This window comes from Rhinolophus hipposideros (assembly GCF_964194185.1).
Source record: "Rhinolophus hipposideros genome assembly, chromosome: 1".
Taxonomy (NCBI): domain Eukaryota; kingdom Metazoa; phylum Chordata; class Mammalia; order Chiroptera; family Rhinolophidae; genus Rhinolophus; species Rhinolophus hipposideros.
The window spans coordinates 60,546,392-60,564,796 of NC_138047.1; the positions used below are offsets into that span (position 1 = coordinate 60,546,392).

The following is an 18,405-nucleotide window of genomic DNA, read 5'->3' on the forward strand; positions in this document are numbered from 1 at the left end:
CATCAAGAAAACTACACATCTAGTTTCCTAAGATTATTCTGAAAAAAAAGAAAAATATTCCCCATTTTCTAAGAAGTGAAAAAGCCTATTTTCTTTATATGAAATACCCTCTTCCTCTCAGCCAATTATCAAGTTCAAGTCCCAGCTCCTTCATGAAAACTGCCCTAATGATCCAATCCACACTGACTTATAATAAATAAACCCTTAACCGTTTCTATCTGTCTGTACCACACTTTACATATTTTATAATAAAGTCTTATTTAATCTTAACAAAAGTTTATAACATTCTATAGTACAAATTGTTTACATATTTTCCCACTGCCTTTTTACCAATAGTTTTATATATCATCTTGTCTCACAAACTAGACAAATAATATCTTTTTTTCAATCAAGTTTTTAAACTTTTACTCTTTTCAGACACACAATTGCTTAGCACAGGATGAGGCACACAAAAATTTTGTTTGATTGATTCTGAATATTTATACTTAGGGGAATTCAAACTGATGAGCTAGAAAGGCCATTTTCAGGTAAACATTTAATTTTTAAATTCTTAACTGTTTAAAAGATCTTATTTAAAAAATAGGGGAGGGGTGGCCAGTTAGCTCAGTTGGTTAGAGCGTGGTGCAAATAACAGCAAGGTTACAGGTTCGATCCCTGCATGGGCCACTGTGAGCTGTGCCCTCCTTAAAAAAAAAAAAAAAAAAAAAATAGGGGAAAGTACTTTTGGGAGAAAGTTTTGTAAAACACTTTAAGAATAATTTCTAAAAGTGAAAACAAAATAGCTGTATATAAATATATATATGCAAATGTATATATATATATTTAAACTAAACTGAATAGAATTACAGTATCTCTAAGAGCAAAGGTACAAGGGCTACCTAATTCATGAATATTTAGTTAATATGTAACATTTATTGAAAGAGAAAGAGATAAACTCCCAAGAACATAAAATGGTTAAGTGGGAATTCAAAGCATTTATAAAAGTCTATTTTTTGTCTTAGTACTTCCCCCAGAAGCAATTCCATTTATTAACCTGAACTGAACACAAGGCTTCAATAGAATCCATTAAGGGGGGAAAAAAAAAAGCACTATACTACAACAATGGCCTGTAACTATATTATGTGGTCTGAATCTAATTAAACAAGAGAACCATAATCTACCTACTGTAATCATTCTCAAAATTACTAAGAATGCTTTAGAAATACAGCTTCATCTGGAAGCATATGTATTTCCTTCTCTTAGAAATGGTCGTTCATTAGCTGTAATTAATACTCTTGAAAATATAAAGGCTTAGATTAAAACACGTGTACTTCCCAAATGAGACTTGCTTTAAAGGCTTTGTGTGATTTTTTTTTTCAGTATTATATGTGATTAGAAATCACACTATGCAGACTTGTTTCATTTAAGGCTATTTTACACAGAACCTAATCATTCTGAAAATATGAAAAGAAAGTTGTAAGGACAGTGGCTTGTTCACATATGCCATCTACAAGATAATATCTAGCACAGTAGTTAAGAGTCTAGAGCCAATAGCCTCAGTTTAAATCCCAGCTCCCCCATGTCCTACCTGTGACTTAGGCATGTAATTGTACCTACGTGTGTCTTGACTCCCACTTGGTAAATTAAATAGAATAAAAGTATGGATACCATAGGGTTGCTGAGAAAATTAAATGAGGTATTAATATTATACAGAGTGCTGAGAATAGTACCTGGCAGGTAGCAAATAAATTATCATAAATGTGAGCTATTACAAAAGTAACAATTTAAAATGTTTATCCCAGTGAAGCCTCAAGAATACATATAAGTGAAGAAAATTTATGTTCCAGACTAGAACTCTTATTTTTTCATCCAACTTTTTTCTCCACAACAACTGCGTGTAGTTAAGTTGAAACTTTTTTCTTTCTGCTCACTTTCTAAATGATAATTTTGTGAAACAATACTAACACCCAACAGTACACTAAACAAATGCGAACAAGGCTACATATAGAGCTGACCCATACCTCAGAAAGTAAAAAGTGAAGGAGATAGCAGAATTGGAAACTTTGACCCCTGAACCAGGAATACAATCCCTAGCTAGCACTGCCTGTAGTAAAAAAAATCCATCTTGTGTGGACCAAGTATGTCATAATAGATGGGCACATTTGTTCTACAGGACTTATTTAGTGTCATCAATGTTCTAGGCTCATCTCACTAAACCAAAACAAAATCAAAGAAGCAACTGTACACTGATTACTGGGCTAAATGGTATCATACTTATCTGGAACCTAATAAATATAACATTTTGAGCTGAAATTAACATAAGAATGACAACATTTCTAAAAACAATGTAAAAATCAATTTAATATATCACCTTATAAGAGTTTTTAACTTGGGGTTGGTAAACCTCATAAATTATATAGAAAATCCTATATATGCATTTTTCTAGGAAGATGATCCAGTGCTTTCATCAGATTTTCAAAAATGAGTGGAAACCCAAAAGGTTAAGAATCCATGCTCTTTACAGCTTACAAATTCCTTTCTATTTTTAGGTTATTAGTTTCAGAAAAGAGCCTGCTTCTATAAAATTAAGCAGTATAATTCTAAATCCATTCCAAATCTCACGTTGTTTATAGAGTCTACAAACCTTTCCCAGAGCTGTAATTAAGGGACAATGTAGCACAGAAGAACTACTAATAAAAGGTGAGTAAAGTTTAACCATTCTAGAACTGGTATGTACAGAAAAAGTACGATATCATGATACAAGGATGAGGCTCTAATTATCGATTAAACACAATTACAGTGGCCAACAAACATAATCAAACTTCAGTTTTCTAAACTTAGACAAGGCAGTTTAGGAGGAAAAATTTTACTACAGACCATCATTGCAATTTCAGAGAGCGATGCAAAGTAAGTTTCTTGAGCAAACAGAAAAGTTTATAATGCCCACAAGCCCAGGCAATCTTTTATTTTACACCTGCCCCATAATTCATCTTATAATTAGCAAAAACACAACACTTAATGAGACTTCCTTCCAGGTATAGGCTACGACTGGCGACAACTGTCTTTAAAATAATCCAATCCTGGTTAAATGATAGTAGCCGTCAGTTAAAACCTACGAACCTTTCAATCTGGCAACAGTTAAAATACAAAAGTCCTAACCCCACTAGAGTCAGTCAAAGTAACCCTGAGGTTTGTTTCCTTCCGTCGTCCTTGGGGACGGGGCACCTCTTTGTGCACAAGAGGGGAAGGTCTCCTAACCTCAGACCCCAGTTACCGACCCTGACAAGACACCGTCCTGCTCAGCAGTGGAAACGACGGCGGAAGTGAACCGGCGCGATCCCCAATGCAGTCGTGACGCCAGGCGTTGTCCCGCTGGGCCCAAAACCAAGAGCAGGGGCGCGCCGCTACCGGAGACCGGGCCGCAGGCTGACGGGGACCAGCGGAGACCGAGGCTGGGGTCACAGTTATGGCCCGTGCTCGATCTCAAGGCCTGCGCGCCAGCGAAAAGGACAGGAGGGAAGAGGGTGGACACACCTGGCGGAGACCGTCGGCGACCGGTTCCTGCGTTAGCCCGGCGTCCGTCAGCGTCTTCCAGCATTCGCCGCCGCCCCTCCTCCCGGCCCAGGGCCTCCTCCACGTTCCGCTTCAACGTGGCAGCCGCAGGCCCGCCCCGCCGCCCAGCCAGCTTCCGGCAGCGATGCTTCGCCCCGCCCACCCCAGCTTGCGCCCCTCCACGGCACTTCCGGGAGTGGTGGCAGTCCTTGGTGGCAGTCCGGGGCGGAGCCGGGGCGGCTGGCGGGACAGTAAACTCCGGCGTCCCCAGCGTTTGTGTAGGGGCCAGGTCGGAGGGGCGGCGCGTGGGGCATCGGTGCAGTGTCCCCGACTATGCGGAAAAGGAAAGTCCTGCTGGGTGCAGCTGTCTGGCCGAAGAACGGCTGTGGCTCGCAGGAACGCCACGTAGCACTACTCCTCAGACGTCACCAACCCCCGGGACACTGCCAATGCCGGACAAACCACGTGAAAATAGGGCTGCGAGGGACTTATTGCAATAACAATAATTTGTGACTTGGTTCTTACAATTACTTGGTTCTACAATATTTTTTTAAGGATTTCTTTAAAACCAAACCCTATTTAAGTTTGGTTTTAAACTAGAGAGTAGGCACATTTTTGTACTTTCACTGCACTCTTTCCAACATCCATTTAGTGTCTCATGCTTGTGGTTCAACTTAAAAAGCAAGTTTATTTCTGTGGGATTGAAATAGACCATATCATGTGCATAACTTAGGCTACAATAGCTAATTTCCAGTGTTCTAAAAAGCCTTCCATTTTTAATAACTGCAAGAACTAGTTAAAAAAAAAAAAACTAGTTTAGATAGGTGCCAATAATAACCCCGGACTTAAAAGTGGGGCCATTTGGGCCAACAGAAAACACTGAACTCCCTACTACCTTGGAAGTATGCACTGGTAAGAAAAAAAAGGTTAGAACTTTCCCAAAACTCAAAGATTCAAGCAGTAGTTACGTTTATTATCACTTAATACAATCCTGGGAGGCTGACTTCTGGTGGGAAGGCTGGGGCGTGGGGTAGATGATGGGTGGGAAGCAGGCGATGGACTGAGATCAGGGGTGTGGGCCAGGGCAGCAGAGACCAATTGAGGACAGTGTCTGGCCCCGTCTCGCCCGCCCACAGGCCGCTGTTGCCCACCTCCATGGACCCTAACCTGGTGCTGCCACACTGTATCCTTAGGCCTGTCGAGTGCCGAAGTTACGGAGCTCAAGCTCCTGTTCAGGTGGGCAAGAGGAAGCTGGAGCACCTGCAGCATGGCCGCCACCTCTTCTCTGCGCATCTCGAGCTGAACGAGCTCCATCCTGAGCACAATGAGCTGCTGTGGGAACTGCTTGCTCCCCGCGGCCCCAAGATCTGCTGTGGCTTCTGGACGACTTCCAGGCAGAAGCAGCTGGCTGGGTCGCGCGCCATAGGAGCCAGACCTGAATGCAGCGTGATTAGACGTACATGATCACGTGGGAAGAACTGGAGAAGACTGGCTCGACTTAGCCTCTTGCCACGATGCCATGGAGGTGAAGTATCCTGTAAGATGGCAGAACTGGTGCAGGAGTCGCTGAGTCTGGAAGCACACAAAGGGGAAGAAGGATGCTCAGGGCCTGGGGGCTGAACTTGGTGGCGGACCTCATCAAGGATCAGGCCCAGGCCCTCCAAATCAGGAATGAGTGCGGTAGCGGCTCTGTGCCTGTCAAGACTCAGAAGCACCCTCTGGAGCCTGCTTAGGATCCACCGGCTCTTCCCCCAGGGGCACTGAGGGCATCAATAGTCTGAACTTGGGTGACCATGCTGAACTGAGGGTGACAGCATTCCACGTGCCAGCGCTTGTGAATACCTAGCAGTGAGCCAAGATGAGGGACCCCAGCACTAGCAGAGCCTGACTGGATTCTCAATCAAAGCTGGCATTTACTGAGCACTGTGCCAGGCAGGGCTTTGGGCACTGTACAGATATTTCCATGTGAGGGAGATTCTGGTGTCCCCATTAGATGAGTTCCTACAGGAGGAAGTTTTAGAACCATGTTCCATAAACAGACAGCATCTGTAAAAGTTAGCAGTTATTATTACTGTTATAATTCTACAAGTGAGGAAACCAGCGCTGAGTTAAGGAGCTGGAGGAAAATCAGGGTAGCAATGGAAGAGCAGGGCTTGGAAGCAACACGGTCCAGATCCAAAGACCACACTTGTAACCATTGGCTCATTCTGCCACTCGCCGTTAGTCAAAGGCATTCAGGCCGTCACCGTATGTCAGGGCAGGTGGTGTGAGACACACCCTGACCTAGGATTTGGGAGGCTTGCTGCTCCCATTCTCTATCTCTTTGTCCTTGAGTGAATGGAGTCTCCTCTGAGGTTTGCAAAGTAGAGGCAGTAGGTTTGTGAGGGCAGACTAAAGTAATGCCTCCTAAGTGCTCCGAAGTGATTGGCAGTCAGTGCTCTTCAAATGTTACTGTATTTCCCCGAAAATAAGACCTAACTGGAAAATAAGGCCTAACATGATTTTTCAGGATGCTAATATAAGCCCTACCCCAAAAATAAACCCTCGTTAAGATCATAAGATCAGCCAGACTGACGCATTTAGTACATCTGTTGCAACACACGACGGACGTATTGAAAAATATTAAAATACTGATATTAATACAAATATAAATTATAATTAAGTATTTGTAAATACCCAACCAGAGAGTAGATACCCAGAGAGAATAGATCAAATAATGATTCCTGCAGGATTGACTGCCTATCTCCAGACTCCTGATATTGCAATAAACAAGCCATTCAAGGACCATTTGTGCATAGAAATCAATGCCTACATTGAAAATAGAATGGAGAGAAATCAGCGTGGAAACTTTGTGAAGCCTGGCCTGCAAGAGGTCGTGACTTGGGTGAAGAATTCATGGGACAAAATCAGTGACATGTGTTGCCAGTGCACTACGAGCAGGCTACGTGGACAAGAAGTGCTCATTTAAGGAGAGCTCTATTGCTGGACATGAGAGATTGGGGCCAATCGTTCTACAGGAAATGGAATCACAAGAAATTCAAGCTGGAATTCGGGGTTTGGAGAGTTATGACGATGTTCCACAAGAAGATGGTATGACTGTATTTGAATAAATGTAGGTTTTTGTACATGAATGAATACATGTAGATTGTTGAACATGAAAAAATAAGAAAGCCCCTGAAAATAAGCCTAATGCATCTTTTGGAGCTAAAATTAATATAAGACCCAGTCTTATTTTCGGGAAAATACAGTAATTCTTAGAAGTATGATTCCTGTGATCCCAGTTTACTATTTTGTATCATAAAAACCACTATCTGATAACAGAACTGGTAAGGGAGAAAAACCCTGTAATTTTCAAATGTAATCTTTCTTCCTTGTTCCAAAGTAATCCTATTAAAGCCGATGCCTTTACAGTGGAAAAACAATTATGTAATACAACTTCATTTTCCTATTGCATAAGTCAAACTACAAACCTCCCACTCCCCACATTTTTGTAAGGCCCTGTGAGATAAGTAAAATATTTTGTGAATAAAAAATATTTTGTGAGCAAAAGAAAAGTATTTCATGAGAAAATTATGAAATTCAAATATCAGTGTCCAATTTTAACGGTGATTAATAAATTTCATTTATATTGGAGTTGAGGGCCTATAGGGGGAGCTCTCACTCCCTACACTCATCCTCAATTACCCCAAACAGGAAGAGGTACTTCCCATCTTCAATAGGAAGATGTTTTACTCTACTGCTCCAGCAGGTAATTGGATCTCCTCCACCAATAAAAAAGCCACTACACTGACAGAGTTCCATTTCCTCCAACACTCTTTTGTTTACAACAGCTCCTTTGAAAGAACTCATCCCCCAACCCCGGACTTCCTCTACATTCCTCCTGTGCTTTCTGGTCTTGTGTATGGTTTGCCATTGAACCAAATGTCCAAAACTACAATTCTTTGTTGTTCCCAAATAAACCTTTTGCTGGAGAAACATGTGGCTCTTTAGTATCAACAGAACATAGTCACACTCAATGGTTTATCTATTGTCTATGGCTGTTTTTGTGCTACAAGTGCAAAGTTGAGTAGTTACTACAGACCATATGCCTGCAAAACCTTAAGTATTTACTATATGGCCCTTTACAGGAAGTTTGCCAAACCCTATTCTATTAGACAGGATTTAGCCTACAAACGGATTACTACAATAAGTCAAAATACAAGACATTCGGAATTATGAATTATTTCAAAGCCTTGATATGGGAGCAAGAGACATTATGAAAATGTAAACTATTACTGGTTATTACAAGGCCCAAATATAGCCATTGCTAGACTTGATTTATATTTGGTAAAATATAAAGACTCCCAAATTTGTTTTAAATGCAGGCAGTTCTCACTTTGACTATGTAAGCTAAAATAGCAAAGCAATCTTAATTTATAGGGTTAACCATCTATGATTATTCCGTGACCTTAAAATTTGTCAAAACGTTAAAAATTCTCTTGATGTTGGTTATAAATGTAAATAGTAAAATATTTAAAACATTAGAAACAGTGAACATTATAGTGTTTTATTTCTTTATAAAAATGTATTAAGAGTAGTTTGAACAGTGCTTGCTTTCTTCTCGTGATATAATTTATCATATGGAGTGAACAACTTTTTTATGCCTTGGCAAATCATCACACTCCTAAATTTGGATCAGCTTCCGAAATTTTATCCTCTGTGCTCTCAACGGCGTGAAATATCTGAGCGTTCCTTTAATGTGAAGTTTTTCATCTGTATCACTTCTTCCAAGATGTGTTCATCCTTTACGACACAACCACTGTCCTCACTTATAAATATGTTTGCCTTCACTAAGTTGCTCTGGCTGCATATCTAGAACTAATTCTTGAATGGAGGCAGTGTCAACATTCCCATGGTCATCTACATCTTTTACAACTTCATTTATATTCCAGCCAAATCCTGCAAAGTGTTTTGCACAGGACAGTCTTAGTCTTGCACTGTTGTGCAAAGCCAGGATTGCCTGTAATTCTTGGAATCTGGGTGCAAATTTCACAATAGCATCCTTATCTGAGTTTGTAGCTTCATGAGATAGCTTAACATTAATCAATTCATGCAGACTTCTGAAACGATGAAACCGGCCTTTACTGGCAGTATTTTTTCAGTCACCTCGTAATTACCCTTTCCTTCAATGCAGCAACTAACTTGAATGCTTTGGCCTGAATGCTAGTCCAACTGGTGGGGATTTGTTTTTAGTATATGTGCTGCCGAAGCGAGCACGGGGATTTGTTTTTGATTATATCCCTCAATCAAAAGTAGAAGTAAATGCTCCACTTGAACCCTAAGTGGCTTTCTGTTCCTAGTGCAACTTAAGATAAAAGATGTTGAAGCAACTTTACATTGCATTTTATATTCATCAGGTTTTTAAAATATGGCTCATAGCTTCATGTAGGCCTACGTCTCGTCGTATCTTTTCTTTGCTGTCACCATTTTCAAATCTAAACGTCCAATTTCACTTCAATGGTTATCATATTTTGTTTCTTTGCTGCTGTCATCTTTGTCGACCAATTCCCTGTTTTGATTATCCATTTTTGTAAATGTTGCATAGGTTTTTTACTGAGAGAAAAGAAGGCAACACAACTATTCTTTACTTTCTGTGTGTGAATAGATGTTCAGTGACCACCAATCACCAAAAGACTTTGAAAGAAGTTACGTAACTGGTTACTGATGATGCACATTTTTTATTTGCATAATGATTTGTGTAATAAAGAGCTAGCAACAAAGTTTATGCAACAATTCAGTTAATATTATGGTAACTGAAATTTCAACCATATTGTTGGGCTGGTGTTATTTAAACTGTGAAAACTGATATTCAAGCATGTTGGAATGATACAAAATAAGGACTACCTGTATCTAAAAAGAAAAGCTTGTATTAGTTCATAAATAGTCCATTTTTAATCCAATTCAGTTAACAACCAGCCAAGCTTAATCCTAGATTAAATAACAACTGAACCTTTTCTCAAAGGAATGCTAATTCCAAGACTGGAGATAATACAGAATTCTTCAAATTAGGATAGGCTGACAGTCCAAAGTCATTCTTTTTAGAACTTAGGCCCCCTCTCCTTATTTAAATAATCTTGATGTCTGCAAAAAAGTTCTGGACGACTTTACTGTTTTCCAGATTGTTGAACTTCAGTCATCACAAGGCACAAGACCATATGTGTTTACAACTAGGACCCTGTTTACTGCTGTAAAACAGTAGCAGCCATCCCATTAATGTTTTAGTTTTGTTTATGAATGCATTTATTTTGTAAATCTTTTCATTAAGGGACTTAAAGTTTATACCAACTTCTGTTTGTAGAAATTTAAGAAATACATCGCTTCTCGGCCTTTTGGCTAACATCAAGTGTAGAAATTTAAGAAACAGAAAATTAAATCAATGTTGAGTAGTCACAAGAATGTATTCCCTTTATACTCCCTCAAATTGGAGGGACACCTAAGACAACATGCCTACTTATTAATGACAGATTAATCTGGTATTAGAATCGAGATTTCCAGCTTCCAGCCACCTGCCTATCTACTGTTTTTAAACAAAGATTAAGTTATAGGATGGTCACCCACTGACATATCAGAGTATTTATAGAATATCCAATGTCAGGAAATTTAAACCCCAGAACACATGACCTCTAAGAATTTCAGGGACTGAAAAGATTAAGTCATTATTTTTAACAAAAGATGACAATTAAAATGAAAAGTCTTGCCCCCCACTCAATAAATTGCCTATTCTTAATCTATTGATTCACAAAATTGTATTCTTTGAAATCATGTTTATGTTATCTTTGAAAGCTAAAATAAGGAAAAAAATTAAGTACAACATCCAAATTATCCTCAAATGTCAATTTTTTGTTCAGATTTTTTTTGTATTTTGTCAAAGCTAGTAAATTTATAAATCTCTTACCTTATTACATACATCTTTGAATTCTTGATCAGATAAATGAGACAAATGTTTTCTAAGAAAAATATCCTTCAGCTTTATTCCTAAAAGGAAAAACATTTACAGGTAAATCAATGTACAAAAACTAGTATCTATAAGCCTCACGATTTTTTTTCCATTATGTCCTCATCCACATACATTAATCACAACAAATCATGATGTGAACAGCAGTGGAAAAGATTTAATCATTGGACATTTATATTTTCTTCTTATTTTCAACTTATGCTCGAGTCATAAGGCTTTCATAGCCTAGTCCTTTAAAAATACACATCATATATGCACATTTCTATACATTTCAATTCTCTCATGTGTAACAGATAAGATCTGCAACTTTACTAAGACTGCAAAAAATCCTTAACAAAGATAATTTCAAGTATATCATTTTATCTACTTTGCAAAGATTACCCTATGGTAATTTGCAGGTGTCTTCTTCTCACCATCAGGCCAGATATAGAAAGGGTAACGATACCTTAATCATTCCAAAACTGCTATGCCCTGCTTTATATGGCCAACAGCCATCAAAAAACTGAGGAATGCCAAGTGGAAAGTTTGAAAGCTGATGTCTCCCCCGTCCTCCCACTGTATGTGTTTGTTGTTTTAAACTACTGAGTTTTGGGTAAGTTGTTACACAGCAATAAACAAGTAACACAGAGGGTCACAATCTGTATCTAAAAAGTAAAATGTATAACTTGTAAATTAGTTGAAAAGGTCTGAAATGTTTGGGAAAGGATCAGATTCAGAATTGTCTTTATATTTGGTCACCAATAGTTTCAAATCCCAAGGCTTTCTGAAGCAAAAAAAGATAAAACGAAAAAAACCCAGAGATAAAAGGATAAAAAATTCTGGAAGAATATAAACCAGTACTGGAAATTGATTTTATTATACCAGGACAACAAAATAAAGGTTCTAGTGAAACTAGTTAAGAATCTAACAAAAAGGTAGGTGTTCAACAAGGAAGATAACAGTCCCAGAAAGCGAAAGCAAAAAGTCTATTTGCTTTTATAGGGTTGTTGTGAGAAATATTGTTTAAAAAAACAAAACAAAAACCCAACTGTTTGTGTGTGTATAAAATGCTTAGCACAATGCCTGGCGTAGAACCATTCACTCAGCATTAGCTGTTAGTTTTTCCCCAAGTGACCAATTAATGAGATTCTATACCATAAAACGGGCCATTTGATTTCACCAAAGCTTTTACAAATCTATTTTTTTACTTGGACAATCCTCCATTTCCAACTCACTGCTATTGATCCATAAATACCCAATACATTTAAGACAGAAAGATATACTACCTCCCTTGCATATTTTGAGTCATCTTCTAAGACCCAGGAATCTTTTTCCAGCATCTCCAAGAATGTAATTCCTGAAAAGAGATATATTTCTTTTAAATTACGTTATGTAACAGTCAACGCCTTTTGCAAATAACGTCTTTAATACAGCTTACATATCCTCATAAACGTGTCAATAATCATAATGGTTCATTATGTGAACAGCAGTGAAAAGGTTTAATCACTGGATATGAAGTTACTGGAGGAAGCAACGATATAATGATCAAAATAAGAACCTCAATGTCACCAGTAAAACAGTAAAAAATAGCAACAGAAAAGCATGTAAAAGTTATAAACAAAGGTAGATACATAAATACAACTCAAAGAAAATAATTCCATTTATAAGGGAGTGCATACTTTCCTTTCCAAAAGTACAGTAGTACTTAGAGCAGTGACCCCTGTGGCTTCTGTAAAGTGAGTTGGTTATTTTCATTTAAACAGTCTACAACATTTAAGTAAAACTGTTATGTTCTACAGCATAGCAGTTTTCAGTAACTCATTTGTAATTAATAATTAGAAGAATGTGTCAGAATGTGACAGCCACAGTTTCATCTTTCGTAGAACCACAATATCTAGAATCCAATTAAGTAGAAAGGAAAAAAGCACTCTTTTTCTCTGTACTGATGCTGAATTAGCATCTATCTTAAGAAAATGAAAAATGAGTGCCTGTACGGGGGGACCCCTGCCCCACCCATCTCCCCCTAGGTTTTCTCTACTTCTGAACCCATCTGAACCACAGCCCCTTCACCCAGACATCCACTGCCATCTGTAAAGTCTAGCACCCATCAGGCTTGCTCCTTTAATACATCCCATGGGAGTCTCCATTTAAAGTGACCTTTAATTGGGTGGGAGGGCCTTAACAGTACTTACTTCCCCCCACAAATCGCTGCTTATTTTTGAGATTAGCAAATTGCACTGGTTTCGAGTTGTCAACCCTATTTTTCCCCACAAGCCATGCTTCTTTCGAATGCAACTTTGGTGAACATGAGGTTTTTTCCAGGAACACATAACACTAGAGTAGAAATACACATTCCTATTTGTGTGCCAGGGACTGGAAAAGACAAATTCACCTCAGGCATTGTCTCTGCACTCAAAGAGCATCTTCTTACAATCTTTGAGTCCTTAAAAATAGCACAACCAAAAAAAAAAAAAAATAGCACAACCACCACTACGAGATACCACTTCATACCTACGAGAATGTGGAGAAATTGGAACGCTCATCCATTGCTAGTGACAATGTAAGATGGTGCAGCCTTAGAGTTAGCATGTGACCCAGCAATTCCATCCTTAGGTATATAATGAAAAGAAAACATAGGTCCACACACAACTTGTACAACTAATGTTCATAAGCAGCATTATTCATAATTACCCCCCAAAATGGAAACAACCCGAATGTCCATGAACTGATGAATGGACAAAAAAAAGGTGGCATATCCATACAACAGAATATCTTTTGGCAGTTAAAAAAAAAAAAAAAGCAGTACCTATACATGTTACAACACAGATTTACCTTAAGAGCATTCTAAGTGAAAGAAGCCAGTCACAAAGACCATATATTAGTTTCTGATTCCATTTACAAGTATATGAAGTGTCCAGAACAAGCAAATCTACACAGACAAAAAGATTAGTGGGCACCAGGGGCTCAGGATAGGGAAGATACAAGGAGTGACTGCTAATGAGAATGGGGTTGTTCGGAGATAGGGATGATGAAAATGTTCTAAGACTGATGATGGTTGCACAATTCATGGATATACTAAAAACCACTGAATTGTATACTTTAAATGGGTTAATTTGTATTTATATGAGTTACATCTCCATAAAACCGTTAACAAAAAATAAGGCAAACAATTTTTTTCCTTAAAAATAATTGAAAACTGTTATTTATGGCTATTTAGCCCCATGCAGGTAGGTATTAACTGGCTGAGTCCTAGAAAAGTTTCCAATAGTCTAGTCAACTGACAGTGATTTAAATACAGATCTTACCCTTTGCACATCTTACAGCCAAGATAGTACATCCCCCATGGACCAATTTTCCCCCAATTCGTGGACTATTCTTAGGCCTCGTGACTTTTAAGAAAGCTACATAAGCAAAACCTCTGTTAATTTCATTCAAATAAGATATAAGCATATTACAATTTAAGTAGAAGTAAGTAATACCTTGTGCTGAATCTTCTTGGCTGGAATCTGGACATAGTAACCAAATGGGGAAAAGAAGCAATCTGGCTTGAAAACGTAATCATTCCTGCAAGCTAGAGACGGAAATGAAAAAGTTACAAACACTTCTGTTTTTTATAATGGGCCTCCAACGTTAAGGAAAGAAGCCACTTAATGTTAAGGATCTCTTCAAAGACACAAAATAGAAACTATGCCCTACGTTGGCTGCATTGTAGTTTTCTATGAAAACTGAAATCTCATACTATAAAACACAGAGACACTGCCCTAAGATCTCACTCCTGAAAGCTGGCCCATACCTTAAACAAAAAACCATCTTATCGCCCCTTGTCTCTTGCACTTCCTAGTACTGGTGACAAGTCCCCACGTATTTCCATCTTAATCCCCCACATTATGGCAAACGATCTTGCAGAAAACGGTTCGTTGAATTAAGAGTCCACATATTTTCACATTAGACTCATTCAATCTCCTATGGGGTAAGGTACCTATCGCCAACCACACCAGCAACTCCTACATTACCTCCGCATCAAGGAACTACCAAATATAGGAAACGACAAGCCTTTCAGTAACTAATGTGCTTTTGGCCCACTTTTGTCTTCAATATTTCTAGGACCTTAAGTTTATTCGCCTCCCTCTCAATATATCCTCCATTCACTTTCAGAGCTCGCACCCAAAGACCCATCAGGACATCTCCGGATTCGTCTCAACCTGGGTCCTACCTCGCCGCTTCGCATTTTCAGCCTCGGCCTCACAATAGGACGATGGCACCGGATTTAACCAGACCGGGTGAAATCAGGAAAATGACTACATTACAGCAAAATCCCCCAGGCACCCTTGAAAAGAAAGGGAGGAGCAATCAAGTGCTCGTCTTAATGCCCCTGGCCTTTCCGATTGGCTGCTGCGGCACGGCGTGCCCTGTGATTGGTCACGGCGTCAGGCACCGAGAGGAAGAGTGGGGGCACTGCGCCCTAAGAGCTCACTTTCCCGACGAATAAAGGTCGCAGACGCCGAGCGGGCGGAGCTAAATTTGTCGTGACTCACGCTTTCACGGGAGCTCCGAAGTGGATCCCCACGTAGCAAGACGATGACCCGAAGTTGCTCGGCAGTGGGCTGCAGCACCCGGGACACCGCGCAGAGCCGCAAGCGCGGCTTCTCTTTCCACCAGGGCGGGAGAGCAGCCTCCCAGCCGTCGTCCCGCACAGCCAGGCGGGCAGTAGGCCAGGGTGGGGCGGGGCCGGGCGGTGTGTCGCGCCGTCGACGTGACGTGCTTGACGTGCGTCACGTGGGACGGGGTTAGGCACCTGGGGAACTTCTGAGGATGAAGGTCGTTTTGTTTTTTCCCGCTGAGAGTTTACCTCCAAATTACTAGTTCTTTCTCCTTGCCTCTCGCAGGCTTTTAGCTACAGTTACTCAAAAGGAGTTCTGCTTCCTTTCTGTCTAACGTGAGGAAACAGGGAGGGAGGGAAGTTTGAGAGACTGGAAGGCGTGCGCCCCCATTAGGTGGGTCGGTTGCCCCTGGGCATGAGTGCGGATCAGTTTTCACCAGTCCTGCCTGCCGCTGCTGCCGTTGAGGAGTATTAGCCGAGCTCGGCAAGGAGGGTGCTAATCTGGCGGGATCTGGTCACGGCGAGGAAGTTTCCTTGGGCCCAAGAGGGGGGCACATCTTCACACGGATCTAACTTGAATCCATGTCTGGCCTAGACTGGTACTTAGCTCATTCAAATCAGTGTTCAAGGCACAGTGGGGAATAGAAACGTGGGTGAAACATCCGCAAGGACAAAAATAAATGTACTTCACAGTGGTAGCCTATGAAGGTAATGTGAGATGTAGAGAGTTAAGCCATTGACAAAGCGCTTTTATGAGAAGATCAAAAAGCTTTACGGGACAGGTGGTATTTGGATTAGACCTTGAACCTTACCTAGATTGGGGGGTGGGAAGGGGAGGAGGACAGCAGTTAAATAGGAATAGCATGGAAAAATATAAAGGGATGGTAAGTGCAGGTACATGTACAGGGTGGAAAAAGTGCTTGGAAACATTTTTTTTAAAAATCAAAATGTCAGGTTAGGGACTTTCAATTGTGTAGGGTAGGCCTTTGGTAGTCATTGTTTTGTGTTTTTAAATAGGACTGACTCCTCCACCTAAGCTGCTATAATTATATCCTTTCCATTTTCCTCTGGGATTTCTTTTTTCATCAATTTCTGTTCTCTATTTTAAACCGCTCTCGCTACAGATTACTTGCCTAAAGTCAGTGAGCGTGTTTACATTACGGCCTCCCCCTCATCGGAAAGTAGAGCATGCCAATGAAATGTTTCACGTGCTGAAATGGCACGTAGTGAACAGTGTGCCCTGCTTTCAGAAAGTGTGCCTTCCACCACGTCGTCGTTTTTATGAAAGAGCTACGTTAGTACCTGTTTTCACTAACCGAAAGAAATCCAGAGGATTTTCACTTTTATGAAAAGAAGCCCTTACTGTACTCTTTCATAAAATAAAGTGGCTTAATTGAACTTCCAGAATGTGGGGGATACCTGTGCTTAATTTTTAAATACAGACACAAACTGTTGAGCCTGTGTACTCCTCTACACTACCCTACCAGTCTCCTTCCCTTTATAACCAGGCTCCTCAAAACGGGCGCAATCGAGTCCCATTGACTTTTCAACCTACTGGAGCCAGATACCTGTGACCACTGCTCTAATGACAGAGGGGCCCTGGTAATCTTGCCAAATCTTAGCACTTCTAAGTCCTTCTCTTGACCTCTTTTTAACTTTAAATCATACTACTTGAAACTCTCACTCCCCTTGGCTTTATTGACACACTGTCCCTAGTTCTCTTTAATTTCTTCTTCAACTTTTTGCTGCCCTGCTTCTTCTTAGGTTCCTTAAATAGGGAAGAACTCATTCATTGCTTTTATTTGTTACATTGAGGACCACAGTAAGACCTGCTTATTTAAAAAAATAAAGTGATGTATCATTACAATAATTATTACAATAGTCTGCTGTGATTCTTCCAGCCTGATTTCTTACCCATTCATTCCATTTTCCAGATTCCTGGCAATAAATGTCCTACAGCTGCAAATGTTATCATGCTGATTCCCCAAATGAAGGATTTGTCACATAAAAGTTCTTAGTTTATTAATCCTCTCATGATAAATCTGCGCAAGCACCACAGATAAAGTCACTGACAAACCTTTACAACTGATTTTTGCCAGTACCAACGGACTTTGCAGTCCCCCTGACTTTCTTCATTCTATTCTTGCGTTCCTTTCACTCTTTTCTTGAGTTTTTTTTTCTTCTTATACATGTCTTGCAGGTCTATGTTTGGGTTCATTCTTCATTGCGTAATCCAAGGGATCATAAATCATGCTATAGCCAGTTGTCTTGCCACCACCAAAATGGGTTCTGGATCCAAATACAAAGATGACATCTGGTATGGTCATGTATACTTTGGCTAGTTTTTCCCAAATTTCTGTCTTAGGCACTGTTACCTTCCCCACTTGAAGGACATCGGTGATCATTTGTTTCTGCTGAAGTAGTCAATTGGTCATGAACTTCCTGGTCTGGACAGTTACTGTGTTGTTCATGATGGCAGCCGACCGTGAAGCAGCCAAGGATGAAAAGATTCCTTCCTTTCCCAAGGAAGGATTTTAGTCCCTTGCACTCTTCAGCGTCTAATAGAGTCCAAACTTTTCTGTGAAGCCCTTCCTCATACACTTCTCTTCCAACCTGAATTACACTATTTCTCTTATTGTACATGTCTGCTGAATTAAACAAACACATGTCTGTGTACAAATGGAAAGGAATCATCGTGTCTTCCTGCCATTAGGAAGTTGTTAGAAAGGCAGGAGAGAATAGAGATGGGAAAGGAGTGAGAGTACTAAGTACTATGGTGTTAGTCCTAGCAGCAACAAGGTAATATCAGTCCGAATTTAGGGCTCAACAACAAGTGAATATGGGAAGGAGAGAATTAGTCTACTTGCCGTTGCCTAAAGTTGCCATCTTCACATTTTTTGATCATAGCGTTCTCTCCATAAAAAAATTTGAGTACATACTCCTGATACATGCATAGTGATTTAAAAATTACATATATGAAGTGATATACTAATATATATTATGAAACAAAAACTAAAGGATGGCGAAAAAATAATAAAACTAAATTCTGATATTTTCTTCAAATCTTAGTAGATGAGCGCAGCCTCCTATGGTGACCACTGACCTCAAGGATGGATCCAAAACTTATTAGCATACAAGACCCTGTGTGATCTGTCCTCTAGATACCTCTCCACCCCATCTCGAACCACTCCCAGCTACCTCTACTTTCAAGCCTCCAAATTAACTTATTTGTTAATGTTTTCTCAGCCAATCAGAGCCAAGTACCATGTTTCCCTGAAAATAAGAGCGGGTCTTATATTAA

At 39.9% G+C, this 18,405-nt stretch overlaps 2 protein-coding genes across 19 annotated transcripts in view; both read right to left on the bottom strand.

The window, feature by feature from the left end:
• Positions 1–3,662, bottom strand: part of SEC31A (SEC31 homolog A, COPII coat complex component) — a 66,187-nt gene extending 62,525 nt beyond the window's left edge. For 8 of the 18 annotated variants that reach the window (XM_081054821.1, XM_081054817.1, XM_081054815.1 and 5 more), the window contains exon 1: positions 3,514–3,657. The gene's annotated coding sequence lies outside the window, so the exon portion shown is untranslated. Of the gene's footprint in view, positions 1–3,257 lie in introns of all 18 variants that reach the window. The other 10 variants (XM_081054818.1, XM_081054816.1, XM_081054820.1 and 7 more) reach the window with 4 other exon arrangements.
• Positions 3,663–4,481: 819 nt separating this feature from the next.
• Positions 4,482–17,499, bottom strand: LOC308499344 (uncharacterized protein; the record flags this gene model as incomplete). The annotated part of the gene is made up of 6 exons (XM_081052633.1): positions 4,482–5,103; positions 10,466–10,545; positions 11,791–11,861; positions 13,984–14,075; positions 15,040–15,265; positions 17,480–17,499. 4 exons carry the CDS (start codon positions 17,497–17,499, stop codon positions 11,810–11,812), a joined length of 390 nt encoding a protein of 129 aa, XP_080908759.1. The 3' UTR covers positions 4,482–5,103; positions 10,466–10,545; positions 11,791–11,809.
• Between the last annotated feature and the right edge of the window lie 906 nt (positions 17,500–18,405).